General features: G+C 28.5%; 4 protein-coding genes and 2 long non-coding RNA genes across 14 annotated transcripts; 2 read left to right on the top strand and 4 right to left on the bottom strand.

Moving 5' to 3' along the window:
• Positions 1–2,051, bottom strand: LOC122533519. 6 transcript variants are annotated; one of them, XM_043663328.1, is made up of 4 exons: positions 1,931–2,051; positions 1,252–1,360; positions 732–1,024; positions 1–324 (listed from the first exon to the last, which is right to left on the bottom strand). In XM_043663328.1, the coding sequence occupies exons 3-4, from the start codon at positions 1,011–1,013 to the stop codon at positions 184–186; spliced, it is 423 nt and encodes a 140-aa protein (XP_043519263.1). In that variant the 5' UTR covers positions 1,014–1,024; positions 1,252–1,360; positions 1,931–2,051; the 3' UTR covers positions 1–183. The 6 variants fall into 6 exon arrangements, with proteins under 6 accessions (XP_043519263.1, XP_043519266.1, XP_043519264.1 ...); XM_043663331.1 differs by having other exon boundaries at positions 1–321; XM_043663329.1 differs by lacking the exon at positions 1,931–2,051 and adding an exon at positions 1,436–1,590.
• A 704-nt stretch (positions 2,052–2,755) lies between these two features.
• LOC122533516 (another transcription unit protein-like) lies at positions 2,756–4,836 on the bottom strand. The gene is made up of 5 exons (XM_043663327.1): positions 4,649–4,836; positions 4,047–4,534; positions 3,377–3,967; positions 3,079–3,280; positions 2,756–3,010 (listed from the first exon to the last, which is right to left on the bottom strand). Exons 1-5 carry the CDS (start codon positions 4,764–4,766, stop codon positions 2,841–2,843), a joined length of 1,569 nt encoding a protein of 522 aa, XP_043519262.1. The 5' UTR covers positions 4,767–4,836; the 3' UTR covers positions 2,756–2,840.
• Positions 4,837–5,009: 173 nt separating this feature from the next.
• LOC122533518 lies at positions 5,010–6,223 on the top strand. The gene is made up of 2 exons (XR_006307729.1): positions 5,010–5,118; positions 5,843–6,223. It is a non-coding gene; the product is annotated as an uncharacterized LOC122533518 (long non-coding RNA).
• LOC122533514 (chitin synthase chs-2-like) lies at positions 5,282–11,557 on the bottom strand. 2 transcript variants are annotated; one of them, XM_043663322.1, is made up of 19 exons: positions 11,374–11,557; positions 10,959–11,197; positions 10,560–10,856; positions 10,276–10,494; positions 9,899–10,195; positions 9,395–9,819; positions 9,073–9,319; positions 8,720–8,994; positions 8,386–8,596; positions 8,004–8,251; positions 7,688–7,880; positions 7,430–7,584; positions 7,009–7,308; positions 6,729–6,925; positions 6,343–6,658; positions 6,083–6,262; positions 5,830–5,997; positions 5,530–5,758; positions 5,282–5,444 (listed from the first exon to the last, which is right to left on the bottom strand). In XM_043663322.1, the coding sequence occupies exons 1-19, from the start codon at positions 11,478–11,480 to the stop codon at positions 5,308–5,310; spliced, it is 4,440 nt and encodes a 1,479-aa protein (XP_043519257.1). In that variant the 5' UTR covers positions 11,481–11,557; the 3' UTR covers positions 5,282–5,307. The 2 variants fall into 2 exon arrangements, with proteins under 2 accessions (XP_043519257.1, XP_043519258.1); XM_043663323.1 differs by lacking the exons at positions 10,959–11,197; positions 11,374–11,557 and having other exon boundaries at positions 10,556–10,675.
• Positions 11,558–12,301: 744 nt separating this feature from the next.
• On the top strand, positions 12,302–18,038 carry LOC122533515 (CTTNBP2 N-terminal-like protein). 3 transcript variants are annotated; one of them, XM_043663326.1, is made up of 8 exons: positions 12,302–12,608; positions 12,701–12,935; positions 13,044–13,145; positions 13,224–13,448; positions 13,520–14,141; positions 14,306–14,401; positions 14,820–14,929; positions 17,038–18,038. In XM_043663326.1, the coding sequence occupies exons 2-8, from the start codon at positions 12,768–12,770 to the stop codon at positions 17,440–17,442; spliced, it is 1,728 nt and encodes a 575-aa protein (XP_043519261.1). In that variant the 5' UTR covers positions 12,302–12,608; positions 12,701–12,767; the 3' UTR covers positions 17,443–18,038. The 3 variants fall into 3 exon arrangements, with proteins under 3 accessions (XP_043519261.1, XP_043519260.1, XP_043519259.1); XM_043663325.1 differs by having other exon boundaries at positions 12,302–12,935; positions 17,038–17,403; positions 18,012–18,038; XM_043663324.1 differs by having other exon boundaries at positions 12,302–12,935.
• LOC122533517 lies at positions 16,497–18,754 on the bottom strand. Its single transcript, XR_006307728.1, has 2 exons — positions 18,140–18,754; positions 16,497–17,245 (listed from the first exon to the last, which is right to left on the bottom strand). It is a non-coding gene; the product is annotated as an uncharacterized LOC122533517 (long non-coding RNA).
• Positions 18,755–19,057: the final 303 nt, after the last annotated feature.

Below are 19,057 nucleotides of genomic sequence, written 5' to 3'. Positions count from 1 at the left end.
TTTTTTTGTTTTACGTTATGAATCAAGTCATTTTCCCTTTGCGGAAAAACTAAAAAGAAATACCCGGAGGGACAGGAGGGTAGTAGTAAACGTCGACCGAAAAAAAGTAATTCGACCAGAGCTGTTGGCTTTAGAGTGCAACGGAAACGATTCGCACGTTTTTAAGGTGCTATAGATAACTAATTAGGAACTAATTGGGGAGTGGTTTCTACCTGATAGTGTCAGATAGAGGTCATATATGGTTCCTCGCCTTACTGGTGGCAGGCGCTTACTGCGTTGGCTGTTCAGAGCCATCGCAACGTCCGCTTCCAGGTATCGCCACTGCTACAAGGTCCTCTTTGTTATGCGTGTTTCTTCCGCATATAGTAAAATTTTTACTTATTTTTATAATACGATTCATCAAATGATGATCTTTTGCAATAACGTTTTTGTCTTTTGCAATCTTTTTAGCGTTCAGCGGCAAAAAATCGGCAAAATGAAAAATCGCGTATTTCGGTTGAACGAATGTAACTTCACATGTTTATGTTTAAATTTTTTTTTTTTTTAAGAACATTTTTAGTACAATTACTTTCATAATATATATGTAGCAAGATGTACCTTGTAATGACCCCATGTTTGAGAGATACAAAAGCTGATTTTGTATTTGATATCCATGAGAGGCAATTAAATATTGTGAAATTTGCAACTAGATATTGCAAAACAATTACTGTAATTAATATAAAGGACTGTACCTCAAAATCCAAGAGCGCTTCCTCTTCATCTCTTTTATAATATTCAATGTTAACAGTGATTAAGCCTTCGGTATATCCACGAACTGTAATTAGACTACCTTTGGGACCTGTGTATAAGACTAAAAAGCTTCCATCAATGCTTGATTCAGTTAATGGCTTCAGACTATCAAAGTGTTCTTGAAGGACATTAGCAATTGCTATTTTTAGATTGGATCGTTTCTCCACATCTACTATTACACTTGATGGTACTGTAAAGTCAAGAAGCACAGTGTGGGCAACCATTGTATATAAACCTGAAATCATTTTTATTGTTTACTATTTATTTATTAATAATTATTAGTTATACATTACAAATAATTTAATATGAAATCCATTTGAAAAATTACATAAAGAAATTGTTAAATGAAATTGAAATAATATTATAATTCAATATTTATAAGATATACTTTTATTTCCTCTAATAAAAAAAATCCAATTAATTATAATTAATTAATATTAAATATTGAGAAAAGATTAATACCTGTATGTTAGTATAAAATGATAATAAACTCAGAAAAAACGCAATTCCTGTATAAATCCTTGAATTGAATAAACATAAAAGAATTTATAGAAAATATCTTAAATTTGCCCTGTAAAATAGAGAAATTTTAAGGTTATGTTACAATACACTCAATGGAAAATAGGTTAAATCGTTTTAAACCAACCATTTAAACCAATAGTAATAATGAAGTAATTAACTTCATTAGTGATACATAAGTAAACCATTTTCCCTCTAATAAATTTTATTTGACTTTTAATAATTAATCAAAATTATAATAATTATATTTGAAAGCATGTTTTTTTAATAAACATTTTTTAATTATATCTAGAATTTCCTTGGAACAGAGAGATAATATAAGCAAACATTACATAAATTAATGTTTAAATTAGTTTAGATTGATAATTGAATAAATGTAAGCCAGACAAATTATAAAAATACACAATTTACATGAAATCATACGTTCAATTAATCAAAAGATAAAAGTATATATAATTAATAAAACTTATCCCATTATTCAATTTATTTGCAGAAACGAAAAAATAATAATTCTTAAATAAAACTCGTCTCTTTCTATCTATTTATATAAATTTATAAGTGCACATAATACGTATTGACATGATTAGATAATACTATTAGTGAAAACATGAATTATACTCACAAATTACATTCACAATAATAACTTCTCAATTACAAGAGTAGCACTCGTACGATAAAAATGCTTTTGCAATACAGATCGCTGTATTGTACTGTATTTCAACCAGTGCTACCAATTATCCATGTACATAAATTTCTATACTATTTCAAATTTGTATGTAGAAATTTATAAAATAATTTAGAAAAGAACTGATAGTAAATAAACGAATTGCAATATTTTCAGTATAAATCCAATAATTTACAAAATTTTGTATAATAAGAACAGAAATAGCGATCACGAGATAAATCAATGTTTTTCTTCTCACTCTATAATTTAGGGATTTAGTTTTACGATCTGCTATTGAAATTAAAACTAATAGAATTAAAAATATCGTTTATCTTCTCATTCAATACTTTTATACTTTAAGGTTTCTATAAAGAATATTTATATTTCTAATTAATAATCACTGTTTAATTTTTGAACATTACACCTTTTATTTTAAATTAAGTGGATTGATGAATCATTTCTAAGATGAAAACTAGATTACTAGATATGAAGTTGAAATAAAATATGAAATTGCATAAATTATTGCATAGCATTACTATAACTCGATTGGGCTTTTTTTTAACATTTTTAGTTTTATTTTCAACGATTATAGTTTATCATATTGTACACATTCTATTATTGATGGTTTTTTTGGTTTAATCAATTGAAATGATGAATAACAGTATCATTTTTTAAAACTAGGAATCTGGAAATATTCAATAGATAATAATCGTTACATATATTATTAAACACAAACTTATATTTTACATATGATATGTGAAAATAATAAAAATAACTTAAATATTGGATGCTTCAATTACTTTTATTATATCAAAAAAGATGCTAATTTATTTATTACAAGGTTATAGCTTAATAAAATAGTAATATTTTAATCACTGACATTATCAGCTTGATTATCATCTTCTCTTCCACTTTCTGAAGGACTTCGAGAATTTGATTCTTCATCTGAATCTTTGAGAACCTTTCCTTTAATATTTTTCTTTGGTCTTAACGTTTCAAAGTCTGAACCTTCTTCATCTGATGAATATATATTTGATGCTAAACATATAAAAATATATAAGTACCTATTAATTTATTTTATTTTAAATAAGTTAAATATAACTTACCTTTAACAGGTACATTTATTCCTTTCTTATATTTATTCTTAATTGCTGCAAGAGAAATAGCACCTTCATCGTCTGATCCATCATCGTGATAAGCATTAGCTCCATAACCACCAACAGATCTTCCAGTGGTTCCCCTACTTGCAGTACTTTTTTTCGTTTTGCTTTGAACTCGCATCGCCATACGCAATTTTTCTTCTTCTTTCTACATAATAAAAAAAAATAATAATAACAATGAAATTTAAATGCAAAGTTATATATAAATTTTATAATAAAATGAAATTAAACAAACATAATTCACCTTAATCATTTCATATCTATTTTGATCTGGATTAATTCCTACTTGGGATAATACTTTTATACCAGAAGTTTTTTGTGATCTGTCTGCTAAAGACATTGTCATCTTTCTATGAGTGAAAGATTCTGTAGAATGTGGACGGAATGTCAATTTAGTTCGAAATACTGCTTGCCCTTGAAGACCAGTTCCTTGTCGAATATAGAGGTGATTATGATCACCTTGAAGTGGTTGTTTATACACATCAAAAATCTCTGAACCCAGATGTAGGGACATGCTGCCATCAGACCACTTTACAAATCTGGCATTACTCTCTTTAATAACTTTACCCTCTTCATCAAAAATTTCTTTCCAACGAAGAGTATTTTCAACTTTTAATTTTAATCGGGCTCTACCTTCTTCATCTAAAGTTTCTTCTTCATCAATTTCATCTTCATACGTTTCCGTATCAAATGGCCGTGTTTCCACTGAAAGGAAATTTGGAAGTTTTACAAAATGTATTTCACGACCTAAATCTGTGGAGATTTTTGGAATTTCTACGTCAATTCTTGTCTCTGGCGGAGGTTCTGGTTCTTCTTCTTTTTCTTTGTCTATATCCTAAAAATAACAATTTATAAATATCTTTTGTTTGTGAAAAATCTTTCAATTATACATTATTAATATTTTATATATATACATCTTCAATAACAGCTTGACTAGGGCCTTCACCGCCACTATCAGATCTTCCTGGACTTCTACTTCTGCTTCTACTTTTACTTCTGCTTTTACTTCTGCTTCTGCTTCTGCTTTTGCTTCTGCTTCTACTTCTGCTTCTACTCCTGCTTCTGCTTCTGCTTCTACTTCTGCTCTTGCTTCTGCTTCTGCTTCTGCTTCTACTTCTACTTCTACTTCTGCTTGTGCTTCTGCTTCTGCTTTTACTTCTGCTCTTTTGTCTTTTCTCATCTTTATCTTTTTCATCATCTGTGCTGATATCACTAGCATCTCCAAAAAGAGCATCTGCTGTTGGAGCTAAAGTTTGTTTATCTCCTGGTTCACTTTCTGAATCAGAATCTATTAGCGGTTTTGTCTTTTTTGTGTCATTGTCTGCTTCTGAAGCAGAACCACTATTATTTTCTTTTGGTGCTAGACTTGCTTCTCCATCACTATCACTTGATTTTACACTATCTGTAATATAATAATACATTAATAATACATATTTAAGTAACATCTAATTTATATTTTAAGCACCAATACTAAATAATGGTTATTTATTCTTTTTTAATTTTTCAATTTACAAACCTCTTGTCTTTAACGATTTCTCAGACTCATTGTCATCTTTATTTTCTTCAGAACTTTCTGAAGAACTTTGTTCAGAATCTATTGGTTTATTTTTCTCAGGCTCAGGAGAATTTGTCATTCTAATATATTAATACAATCAGCAAAAGAAGTTATATAGTTTATATATTGTTCTCACTGTAGCATTTACAATGGTTAGAGGTTAGAATCAGAGGCAAGGAAGGTACTTGTATTGAATCTATTGGAATTTATAGTCCGTATGTTGGCAACTATTATTTTAAAATTATGGGGTACTAACCCACATAAATCCAAATCCTTAGACTTTAGTCAATTGCTAAATATGTAAGTGTAGTAATAGCATGTATTATGTATTATTTATTATGTTTCATGAAATGTGTGTTTTGTGACAATTATATGACATAAGTATGTCATTGTTTGCTTGTGAAGTGATTATATAAGATAAATGTCATCAAGTATGTATATATTTTTTGAAATATTTCTTATTTCTTATTTCGTATAAAAATAAAGCAGTTTTATTTTTATTTTGACAAATTTATATTAGGTCCATAATTTACAGATATTTGTAGTTTTTATCCGATGTAATTTAAATACAAAAGCAAATAAAATTAGTAAATATGTTGTCAATTGAATTTTTTAATTTTTTAATTTGTTATCTCTTCTATGTCAAATACATTATTTTGAGTTTGCAACTTATGTTCTGTCAAAATATTTGAACGACGCTGTTCAAATGCTTCCAATACGTCTTTTGGTATTCTTAAGGACATTGTTTTCTTAAATTCTGAAATAATATATATTTAATTTATTTTTACAGATATTACTATTAAAATATAATAAATCAAGTATATTATACTAAAATTGAGTACCAGATTTATCCCTTAATTTCTTATTGAAGAGTACTTCAAAATTAGAAGGTCTCTTCGAAGAATCTTGAGTATTTTCTATCAAATCTCGAATAGTTCTATGTTTTTTTAAAGAGGATTCAGATCTATTTCTTAAATCGTTCATTGTATGATTTTCAATTGCACTTTGGAGACCTTCTGCTATATTTTTTGCATGTGTACTAGTGACTAAATCATTTGATATATTTCTTTTCTGAAAACAAACAACAAAAGCTACAGAATATAAATTAAATTATTTGGTAATAATTTCTTTTATCATATTACCTTCTTAAAACAGGGTAAACTTAATTCTACATTAGCAAGTACATGGATGAATGTTTTGAATCGATGACTTAACATAGCTAAAAATTGGACTAACAAAATGAAAACAAATGCAATAATGAAGAGACATCCAATTGGTTCCAAATGCTTGTATTGTCTTGCTAAATGTACCTGAAAAAAAATATATATTTCCATTTGCAATAAGACTAGTATGAGTAAAAAATGATATTTACAACACATTGAAAGTAAGACCTACTTCATATGAATGATCAGTGGTATAAGTAATATTATATTCAATAGCAAAGGGCCATTGGATATACAAAATATCTTTGTTTATTTGCAACAAGAATATTGCCACTATAAATATTAGATTTATCATAAAGAATTTTAAAACATATTCATTACGTATATTTATTAATCCCTCTGTAATATTTTGCTGTAACCAAATTTAATTTTCTGTAATAATCTTCATTGATTTTTCACTTTTAATAATTTATTTTATTTTAGAAATCATACTTGCTTTTCCATATCTATTTCGATAGGGTGTAAATACTTTTCAATTAACTGTCTCCAAAATTCTTCTTCTGCGTATGAAAGAAAATCAATTTTTCCATTTTTCAAATGTTCATCTTGTAACCAATGAGGATTTATTACATAATTTGGATCATCTTGATGATCACTAGTACAGCTATGTTCTGAAGTTTTTGTTTCTGAATCTATATTTGTATCCAAGTGCTCAGAAACTTGTAATTGTACTTCATCATATATTTTATTTTCATCATTATTTTTTTCTTTTATATTGTTTTTTGATGTATTGTTGAGTTCCAAAGTACTAAAAATTTCAGTGAATTTAAATATGACATATTTATTATAATATTTTTGATTTTTTACTAGTTTGATACCTTTCTATGTGCTTTAAACGAGTATTAACTTCACTTATAGAGGTATGAATAAATTCTAAGTATTTTTCTAATTCCTTTGAATTTTTATGTCTATAAGTTTTACATCCACATAAATTAAAAAAAGAAAACTTCATCTTGTTTGTAATAGTTCCTTCTTGTTCAGATTTCTGTACCTTTATATTTTGCTTATCTGATGCCTACAAAAACGATGATTTATAATGTATGAGAAACAATATTAAAATAATAAGATTAAAATAATAATCTTTTCATAAGGTTATACTTGTTTTTGTAATTTTGATTCTCTGGTCCCCCATGTAATATTATGTAAATTGAAGATAGAAAAAATGATGAGTAACATGTACATAGATGGTACAGTAACATAATAAATTACTGCATTAGGTAAACATGATAATTCTTGAGGATGTAAAAGGGCTGTTATTGTAAACTGACCGATTACAATAAAAAATAAAAGAGCATTGGGTGCAATAAAGCCATCCGCTGCTATTTGTAATAATATTCCAACTAATACAATTACCATTACCAAACTATATAAGACAGTAATAACTTTTGCTGCTATAAGCTACAACAGTATTAATAAAAACATTTAATTCTGTATAATTTTAAATTGAGATAATTCTAAATTAATATATAGTTTTAAATTAATTATATCTACATTGTATATTGATATTTTAAGCAATTACCTGTATACGCACATCGTAGAAAAAACAAATTAAAATAAAAACAAGAACTGCAATTGAGTTAAGCCAAAAACTTAACCAGTTGTCTAATTGAAATGAAGTTACAAATGCCCCAACCATCATTAAGTAAATAAAAGATGGTCCTATAATTGTGCTGCCTGGAAAATAATATAATAAATAAATAATACATATATTTATTTTTTAATATAAAATATAGAAATAATTACTTTCATATATATAATATTCATAGAATCAAATTACCTGTTAAAATCCATTGATAAACTACATAAGGCCATGAAATATTATTATTTAACTTTCTGGTTTCCTTTGAAGTTTCTAGTAAATCAAAAACATTAGCCATGGTTGATGGTATCCACCGCCGACGTTGAATATAAAATTCTTCAAATGATTCTGGAGCATGTGTATAAGCATCACTAGCTGCACAATATTCTACCTATTTCAATAATAATGAAGAGAGATGCTTATAATTAATTAGATTTTTTATTTTTTAGAAAAATAATTAATTTCTCTCATCATAGTCTGAATTATAATGTAAATAAAAATATAAATTTCTTACTTTACAACCAGCTTGTAAAATTAATGTACAAAGCCATCGATCTTCTCCTTGATCATATTGAATATAATGTTTGGGTTCAGTTGACCTTATAGCATATTTAGCTATAACATTATGTTGCATTAAAGCTTTTGCTCTAAAAAGAGAAAAGCAGCCTGGACTGCATAAAACAGAACCTATTGTGTGCTCTGTTGATTTTTGAAGCCAATGTCCAACAGCATATTCAAACTTTTGAAACCAAATCATAGGACCTACATGAGAAAATATATTTTTAAACCATATTAAAAAATTTGATTTATTAAGTCTTGATAAGTTCTAAAATAAATTTAAAAGAAATAAGAATATGTTTCATATTTTTATCATGTTTAAATGTTTGTGGAAGTACCTTTTCCTATTGGATGTATCCTTCCACAAGCTCCACCTAACTCCTTATCTTTTTTCATCAAATCTATCAATGCTTTAACAGCTGCTGGTTGAAAGTCAACATCTCCATCTAATGTTAGGATGTAAGTATTTTCTGCCATCATTTCTTTAGTATCAAAATCTATTGATGAATTCATAAAACGATATCCAAGAAGATAATACATGTACATGACCTATAATAGTTTAGTAATTGATATAAAAAATATAATTTATATATAAATAAAAACCTATTGAAATTAAGTTTATGAAAATAGTCTTGTCTTATATTTATTAAGAATTATTATATTTAAATATACCTGACTCCATCGTTTTCTGTGTCTGATTTTATTTTTATCTTTAAGATGTACTGTTAGACGTGTTTTCCCAGGTAAATTCCAAACAAGTTGACCACCATAAGGGGTTGGATATTTAGTTGGTGGTATATCAAGTATACCAAAACTTTTTATGCTTTCCTGCATTGTCTCTATAAATGTTGTTACATATTCATTTACTTGTGTTTCATTTTCCTTATGATCACAAGATCCTATACAACCATGCATACAACAAAAGGCATCATCAAAAATTATATGTGCTGAAACAGTTCACATGTCATTTTTATTTAAATCATAAAAATTTTAACTAAAATACATTTTGTAAATATATTATTTACTTTCAAGTTCATAATAATCTTTAATAGAAATATTATAATACTTCTGTGTAACTTTCATGGCACATTGATCTTTATCAAGTCTTAAAATACTTCCAATCAACTCGCTCATTTCTTGTTTATTTTCATGCCACATAGTTGCACAAGCATAAATTTGAGGAACACGAGTATTTCTTTTATTACTTATATTATTCTTAGAAAGTATTGAATCAGCATTATTCAAATCATATATTTTGTTTGAACTGCTCATCTAAAATAAAAGTTTCAACTAAAAATGAACAATTAAATAAAATTTTAAATAAAACTTTAAACTACTACATAAAACCTCAAATTCCATAATAGAGTCTGAGGATTCTTCTTCTTTAGCAGTATGATAATTTTCATGTTTCCTTTTATTTAATCCTAAAAACTGATCAATCAAGAGTGTATCATAATTAGAATTATAGAAAATTTTTTCCACAGGAGCAAGTTTTTCATTTTCGCCTAGCCAAAGTTGTACTGTAATCCAAATTTGTGATAACCAGCATATTATCCAACACCAAATACGCCAGTTTAAAAGAAATCCTGTTATATTATCATATTTAGGTGCATTGAAAAATAAATAATCTGGTATTAAATCATGAAGTACACATGAATTTTCTTTTCGTAATGCACAAAGTATCATTATTAATAAGATTGTTCCTGGAGTAATTAAACTTATTGGAAGAGCAAAACCAAATTTATGCATTTGAGTTTGATATGCAAATTTTGCTGCGAAAGTAATAAACAATATTTACAGCTATAAAATACTATCATATATAAATAATAACAATAAAAATTTGTATCTCACCTGCTTGGTATATGAGAAAAGCACAAAATACTTGTAATAGAAAGCTAAACAAAGATATATGAGAAGTGTCTGTGATAATGTCTATAATTTTGTTATTTGACATTTCAATTAATTCTATATTATATTCATTTTGCCATATAAATTCAAAAAATTCTGGTATATGAATTCCTTTAAAAGTTAATATCATTATAGTGCTTGAAATAAAAATTAAACATTTCCATAATGCTATATATCCTTGCAATACATGGTAGTTATTTAATAAATCTGTTTTATTTTTTGCTAATAGATCTATGAAACCTGAAATTATATTTTTTGAAAAAGTTGCAAATTAAAAAAATACGTGCCAGAAAATATTGTACATTATATAAATTATTTACCACAATAACTGTAGTGTGAGATGTAATTATACCACCAGCGCGAAGAAGATAATAAAAGTGATACAGGAAGAATCCATATTAGGGGATTTTGTACGAAATTTAAAAAAGAATATAAAATTATTCCTGAACCTTGAGCAATTAATGCTAAAACATTGCATACTAAGACTACTACAAATATTTTAGTTTTTCTTATATATTTGTAATGTTGGATAAATAAATCTGTAATAAAAATATATAATCAATAAATATATTTTCATAATTAATTTATAAGTCTATTTACTTACTTAAAAAAGTAGGAATAAAACAAACGCAAGTAGAAATTGCAGCCACATCCACAGAATTAAGCTGTGGAAGACTATAGAAAATTAATAATGCAACACCAATTGAATGAAGTGTTTCCAAAACAAATAGAATTATAATGGTTTGTTTTGCAGGAAATTTCGTCTTTCTATTGAAAAGAAAATGCCATATTGCCTGGAATATTGTCAAACATTCTGGTATAAGGAACATAGAAATAATGTACCATGTCCAAATTATTTTGCCTTTTTTGGAAATTCTTGCTCCCAATTCTTGTTGATACTCTACAACATTAAATTACTGAAATATATATTTCTATTTACAATATAAAATATAAAATTTGTATAATTTTAAGTTAATAAAGACATATAATATTTATAAATTACCTGAATAATAATCACAAAAATGTATAGATTTTTCATCTTTGAGCTGTGACAGAGCAAAAATGACTATGAATTTAGAAATTAAACCACTGCAGAGGACAGTACAGAAAAGTATACCGTATATAAACACTTTAATAATATGCACAGAAATATTTAACCATGTTTTATTTTTCATAGACATACTTTCCTTCCTTGTTGGAAAATACATAAATACATCCCAAAATGGAGATTCTTTTGGAAGTCTACAATGAAAATGAGCGAAAAATGAATAAAATTCAATGAGGTAATTATCAATAAACGAGACGTTTTTTTAAAATCCTAAATCAGCTAATTATAATGTAGTTTAAAATTTTTTAAATTTGTTCATACTCGAAATTATGTAACTATATAAAAATAAATAAAAATTAAATTCTCTTACGAATCCTGCGATGTACTTTCATTTTCATTTTCATATTCAGAAAAATCATCGTCGAAATTTTCAAATTTAAACGAAGATTCTGAACTGTCGACTTTCGGTATTGACATATTGAGAGAATATGTTATCGATAAATTTAGTCATTTATATATCAGCGGTAACCCAAATTTTCATCAGCATATCGATCCGATAAAATTGATAAGATTTCGGATTTGTCGAAATTTATATTATCTATAATCCATAAGTGGATAGAGAAATGAAAAAATGTATATAGTTATTTTTTTATTTTTTACAACGGTAATGCTTTGGACAATAAAATTCATTATTGTTAGTTTAGTGTGCTATATATAAAGAATTATAATCATTAATCAATATATTTTACGCTTAAAAATAGATTGACATTAAATGCTGACATTACGGACATTAATCTGTCAGAAGAGCGTTATAACAAATATAAATTAATTCTTTTTTTAAATCTTTTTTAATTATAAAATCTATTCAAAAGAATTAACATTTTTAAATAAAATCTAATGCTTATAAATAAACGATATTCATCTTTTATGATACAAATAGAAAAGAATGTCGGTCGATATTTTTGTTTATTATTTTTTATTTAATAATAGTTAAACATATTAATAATCTAGTTAAACATTTTTATTTAATAATAGTTAAACATATTAATAGTTTTAGTTTGAGTATAAAAATGAATAAAAAACTGTTGTCTATCTCTAAATTATTTGAAAACTTTAATAACGATAATTATGTCCATTTTTTAATAAATCATGAAAATTTACAGAAATAACAACAAAAATTGAAAGCAAGAGTGGGAACAGCACATTCAAACAAGATTTCAATTTTACCGCGGCGTAAAGTTGAAGTCGTATCGAGTTCTGAGTCGTAACAACATTCGATAAGAAATAATCGATAATGAATGATCTCGTAGCACTTTTCACGAGACAGGTTCCTATCTGTGAACTACGCTTTGTGCTTGATTTGTCAATAATCGAGGATAAAGTTGAATGCCGGATTAATTCGTTCGGCATAATTCAAGCAAGTTCGGAAAGGAAACGAGAAATCCTGTAGCGATGTGGCGTGTCCCGAAATTGGCTCTACGGGCCGAGGTCTTCTTTGTTCAAACGAGAGTATTAATACCGAAGGTTGAATCGGTTTAACCGCGGAATTACTTTCCTCGAGTACTTTTCAGTACTTCTCCCTGGAGTTAGACGTCTTCGTCAGGGGTGAATTCTCCTCGGATTTCATTATCTTCTTTATTTTTTTTTTTTTTTCTTTCGAAAATGGCATCACAGAGTCAAAATGCTATTAATGTAAGTTCGAGTGTTTCACCGGCGAATGGATCATCCGGATCGTCGACGACCATCTCAGTCTGCACCACGAAGATGCAGTCACTTACTTCTACACCATCCTCGCAATCCTATCAACAACATTCATCACCGTCGTCGTCACCGTCGCCGTCGCCGTCACCGATACAGCAACAGCATCAACAGACTCTACAACAATCTAACAATATAGAAGCAATTGATAAGAATTCCTCTAATACATTAAAAGTGTGTATACATATACGTATTTACTTGGAAGTGCCTGCTTTTTAAAAAGTTAATTTGTCATGCAGATCGCACATTTATTGATAAGAATTTTGCATATCTCTCTTGCAGCGTAATCCGAAAATGGAATTAAACAAAACTGATTTATTAAAACTATTGGGACATCTTGAAGGAGAATTACAGGCAAGGGATATTGTAATAGCAGTATTAAAGGTAATTTATTTTTTGTTAATTTATGAAACTCAACGTTACATATTAGAGATATAAAGTGGATCTTTACACATTTTACAGTCAGAGAAACTGAAACATCTACTAAGTACTCGGTATTTGAGTGGGACGTCTGATCCACATGCTGCGCTTGCACGTGATGTTGTATTAGTAGGAGGAGTCAGCGAGCACGAACCAAATCAAATAAATAAACAAGTTGCTACTCTAGAAGCGCTTGTAACACAACAAAGATGTATGCAGTTTAAGATGGCCAAAGTTCTTAAAGAGGCGGAACTTAGGCATAGAGCAGTATGTATATCATATTTATTTGAACAGTAATGAATTTTATAAATTATATATTTGTACTTGATTTACCTTAGGTTATCAAGGAATTAGAAGAAGAGAAACGGAAACATGAACATGATACTGCCCAAGGTGATGATATTACATATGGACTGGAAAAAGAAAGAACACGATTAAAAAAAGAGTTAGAATTAGAGAAACAAGAAAAAAAAAGACTGGAATTAGAATTAAAGAAATCAAATGAAACTTTAGACGAAGAAAAAACTCGACAGAAGCAAATAGTACTTCTTCTGCTTGCTGAACGCAAAAAAATAATTATGAAGTACATAGAAGAAAGAAAAAGATCAGAAGATTTAGCACAGATATTAAGCGAGGAAAAAGTTCGGATAGATTCTATGGCTGAAGGACTTGAAGAAGAAAGTAAAAAATCGTTACAAATGGAAGCAGAGCTAGAAAAACAACTTGCGCAATTTGACATGGAAAGGCAACAATATAAACAAGCCTTAGCGAAAGAAGAAAAAAGGGCTAAAGATCTCGAATTAGAATTAGATAAACTTAGGACTGAAATGGATGTGTGGAAAGAGTCTCAAACGCGAGGTTCTCCAAGAGGAGTAGGTGCAACTCCTCCACCTCCTCCAGCCAAACCAATTAATTTAGTTGCTATGCCTACAGTTAAGCCTGCTAATGCACCACAAACAAGTATGTTATGCATAATAATTGTTATAAGTTACATACATTACATCTTAATAAGCGCCAGTAGCAAACAAATGATAGTTTTAATGTTCATTATGTTGCTAAATGCTAATATAAAATAATTATTAAACAAAATATTGAATATTCTTATAATTATATCTTATGTGCAGTTAAAGGTACAGTACTTGGCACTGGGACTCCAATGGTTAGTAGTAAAGTTGTTCAGCCCACTGCCACGGTATCTAGTGTTCCTGTCAGCGGTCCAAGTAAGAACAGCACTTACCCTAAAGTTGAAATAGGATATAAACGATTAAAATATTTTGGATATATCTTCTCTAAGAGAATGTTCGTATCGCATGACAGTGGATGAATTAATAAATTACATTTTGACAGTTAATTGAAAAGGAAATGGTAATTGTAGCTCTTGCTCATAAGCGTACCATAATTCATATGATGTAAACGATGAACCTGTTACTTCTATTTATCATATAGTTATTTTAATTTATAATTTAGTACTGGTTCATACTGGTGCAGGATTAAAGCAATAAATAATTTGTATTTAAGATATTATTCTAAAGATTATATAAAATTAGACAACTCATACTGATCTCTTGGGAGTAATATATTAGGAGTATAATATCTATTTAAGATAATGAAATAATATTTGTATTAATTTCTTTGTAGCTACTGGAATTGCTAGGTCAGTAACTCCTGGGCAGGCATTACGCGGGGTCTCATACACGTCCAATATTACATCCTCTAGTGGTGAAACTGCAGCGTCTGCTGAAAATCAGGTAAACTACCCTCATTTTCCTTCACATTCTACTTTAATTTGAAAATATTATATATTACGTATTTATGCATATACTTGTAAAAATCATATTCGGTAATATAGCTTTTATATTATTAAAATCTTTCATATGTTTTATTTCAACCAATTATGTTGATTTTTAATACACAACGATTTTTTATGCACTTAATTTGTATAAAAATTTACAAAATGTATCAAAATAACATAATAATATGTTATTAGGTTGAAAATATTTGAACAGTATATTGCTTGTATGTAATATCAAAAGAAATGATTCTAAAAATAAAATTAGTAAAAATAAATTATATAGTTACATATATCGATTTTTATTGTGAGATTAAAAAAAAAAGTAAATATATTAATACAAGTATGATGATAGTGTATTCATAAATTTTTTATTAAGAAATGAATAAAATATATAAATAAGATATATTAAGATCTATGTATAAATATAATAGAGATACTTATGAAAATATTACCATACAAGGAATATTTTAGATATTATTATTATTACAATTATAATTATTAATGATAAAACAGTGCTTCTAAAAATAATCAAAATATAATTATTTAATTTATTGGACTCAATAATATTATTTGATATTATTTTATATATACATATATATAATATATATTAAATAATATATATATTAAATAGATTTTCTAGTTTTATATTTCAAATTGAATGTTATACAGAATAATTTTATTGTATGATTATTGCATGATAATGATAAATATAAATGTCTTATCATCTTGTTTTAGAACGCACAGTTATTGCGCATTTTTTGACTTCTATTATTATTTCTAATGAATCAATGTAACAAAGAGAAACTGCTTTGGGATAAAATTGGTTTATTTCTTTTTCTAACACATAAGTACGTTACTGATTGTATTACGATAACGTAAAAACAACAATCAGTATAATTACTAAGTAAAAAAAAAAAAAAAAAAAAAAAAACAATTAATGTATATATTTAGAACAACAGTATAAAAATTAGATATTTTCTATATTTTTATACAAAGAACAGATGTAAAATGTGAAATATATAAAATATGATTAAAGAGCAGAAAATAAACACATACAAATAAATATATAAACATAATAAACATACACAATAAGTCATAAGTATACTTATGTATATTAATGTTGCATGCACACATCTTGCAGATGCGTTGCATGTTTTCCCAATTTAATAAGGATTTTTTAATTATCACATCGAAATTTCATTAATATTTTATTAAATTTTCTTTAATATACCACATTATAAATACACGATTATGGTTATGATTAAATATTCTTTTATTACATAGGTGACAAATGTTTATCTTTTTATTTCTAATTATACACACATATACACATACATGTTTGTAGACTTTAATTCACATTGATTATGTCACATTGTATTATTTTATATAAGTTAATACACCATCAAATTTTACACCGTCTAACTTGTGCTATTCTTATTTTGTACATAAGATTACTTAGTATGTACATTGATTATTTCCTTAATTAAAACTTGTATGCAACTCACTTTTGAGCCTTATTTACAAATTTTCCCTGCTTGCCCTCCTAATTGCAACCCTGTATTTGCTATTGCTAACTTTACGGTTTGGTTGTTTCACTTATTATTTTTTCCAAGTTGTGTAATGTACTATCCTAACAAAGAAAAGTAGACCTACAGTTTTTATGGTAGAACTTTACAATTCTTCCAATTATGTTCGCAGATAAAATTCATACTATCTCTCAATGACTTTGTCAGCAAAGTAACGTATTAAGTTGCCTACATCATTGTTAGGAATTAACATGTCTCGGTTAAAGATAGGAAAATATATATATATATATATATGGTCAATTTTTTGCTTAGGTAACAAGCCGGCCTCTTTTTCAAAGATCTTCAGTCACTGTTTCTCTGGCAATTGATTTATTTCTTCGCTTTATATTGGTGATTTGGTATAATTTCGACTTCTCTCTTTTTCCCCTCTTCTTTCTGTTTTTAATTATTATCTTAAATGCAGCGACATGTCAATATAATGCCCTTGAAAGGGATAACCCGAACGTTAAATCGGATCTCCTGTGTATTCATTCCTCAGGCTGTAGACAAACGTGTGGTTGTGCCTGCTCCTGTAAATCCTGGAGGCACGGTAAAACTTATGCCATCGACGCAAGCTGCAGGAAAGGTTGGTTTTCATGTTGGATCTGGTTCGGCGATTCAAGCATCTGGTATGCTGCCCTCGAAAAAGCCACCAGTATCCCGCGGTGTTCCTCCTCCAGTGCCACCAAATAAGCCGGTAGTACCACCTAAAAAGGAGGCTGCTTATATTAGAAGAACTGAGTCTCAGGCAACGCAGGACGCCGTAAAACTTGGTAAACAAGCTGCGGCGCATCCTACTAGTGGATCTACCGCACCGCAAGTTCAACAGGCAATAGGAGCTTTTACTCAAGCCTCCGACGAAGAGGTTAGTAATAAAGCTCCTCTGCCTTACTCATCCAATTAATACTGGATGGATATAATTTCAATTTGTCACATCAAGTGCCAGCATTTTTAACTACTATTCTTGTCTCCTGTTATTACATTCTCTTTCTCTTTTGTCAATGACTTTTTAGAAGTCTCATCGGATCCTCAAGAAAGCTAGTTATTCCAACAAAATTGCAAACGCGTGGAATTCACGTAGAAGTAGAATTCTATAAATAATTTCTATCTACTAAATCTCATGTTAATTAGACACGTACCGAGAGTACAAGTAAATTGTACGAATCAGGAGTAAACAATCAGTTATGCAAGGGGGTTGGAATTTGTCTTCATTTTATCTCGAATCATTTTCATTATATAATTTCTTAACGAACACACTGTGTTTCCTATTTTCTTACGTTACGTTAATTGGTTCTTAAATAAACGTTATTATCTACCTGTTGCCTGTGTAAATTACAAGAGGTTTCTGATAACGAGAATATTCTTGAGAAGCTTGGTGCACTTGATTAACTTCCTTGAGCATCCGATGATGAATCGATATTGTTCTTCTGTATGATCTTTCTTATATACGTGAACGCGTGAATATGATTTCAGACAAAGCCACGTTGATTTAACGGCGGGTACAAAATACAAAAAAAAAAAACAAAAACGAAAAAGTAAGCATTATTAACGTTTAAGAAAAGTCTGAAAGCCGTGTAAGCACGAATAAAAGTTTGGGGTACCGTGTTTGGAAACTACGCAACGCGGGATTCCATTAACCAACGTTTCTGAATCAACGAAAAGAAACGTTCGTGCTCGAACTATACTTGTTCATCGATTGATTATACATCGCGTACCATAAGATACCATTACCTATACTGTTAGATCTCGCCATCGGACGGATCTATGGATCCATAGCGATACGTCACCAACCAACCACGAATCATGCTTGTAACATTGTATTATAGTCGAAATGAATCAATCGAGAGAAAAAAAAAAAAAAAGAAAAAAGAAAAAAAGAAAATGAAGAAGAACGGGATTATTTGAACTATTTAAGGTAGAACTCTGTAGATTCTGTAGTTTATTATCCGCGATCTTTCCGAATTACACTAAAAGTCATTAGATAAAAATTAGTATCGTTGTAACGTGCTATTCGTAAGAAGGAACGATGCTGTTGTCAACAGTGGACGTGAATAATAAATGTTTATGCAACAGGGAGCTAGACCATGTAACATGTTAATAAAAACAAATACTTTTAGGTAGGGAAAAATATGGAAGGGTCATTTAACGTTAAATCATCCAATTGAAAGGTTTCCGTTGAGGAGAAACCTTTACCTTTTTTCTTTCTTTTTTTCAAGCGAGTACTTTCTCTCTCTCTCTCTCTCTCTCTCTCTCTCTCTCTCTCTCTCTCTCTCTCGTACTTAACTGAAAATAAATAGTCATATACTCATCTTTTTTGCTTTTTATATAAATTTTTTTTTACTTACTCTTACTTTTGTAAAATGTAATCTCTAAAGGAAATATGTACGCGTTGAAGAAGTTTTGGAACAATTGATCGACTTGACGCGAGATGACCCAACAGTATATGCTATAATCACTGCCTTGCCTGACGTAAATGCGTGCATCGCCATTATACCGATGTTATGTCAACAACGAGAGCA

Source organism: Frieseomelitta varia, unplaced genomic scaffold (assembly GCF_011392965.1).
Source record: "Frieseomelitta varia isolate USP_RPSP 00005682 unplaced genomic scaffold, Fvar_1.2 scaffold_534, whole genome shotgun sequence".
Lineage (NCBI taxonomy): Eukaryota > Metazoa > Arthropoda > Insecta > Hymenoptera > Apidae > Frieseomelitta > Frieseomelitta varia.
This window is presented reverse-complemented; position numbering and strand designations above follow the sequence as displayed.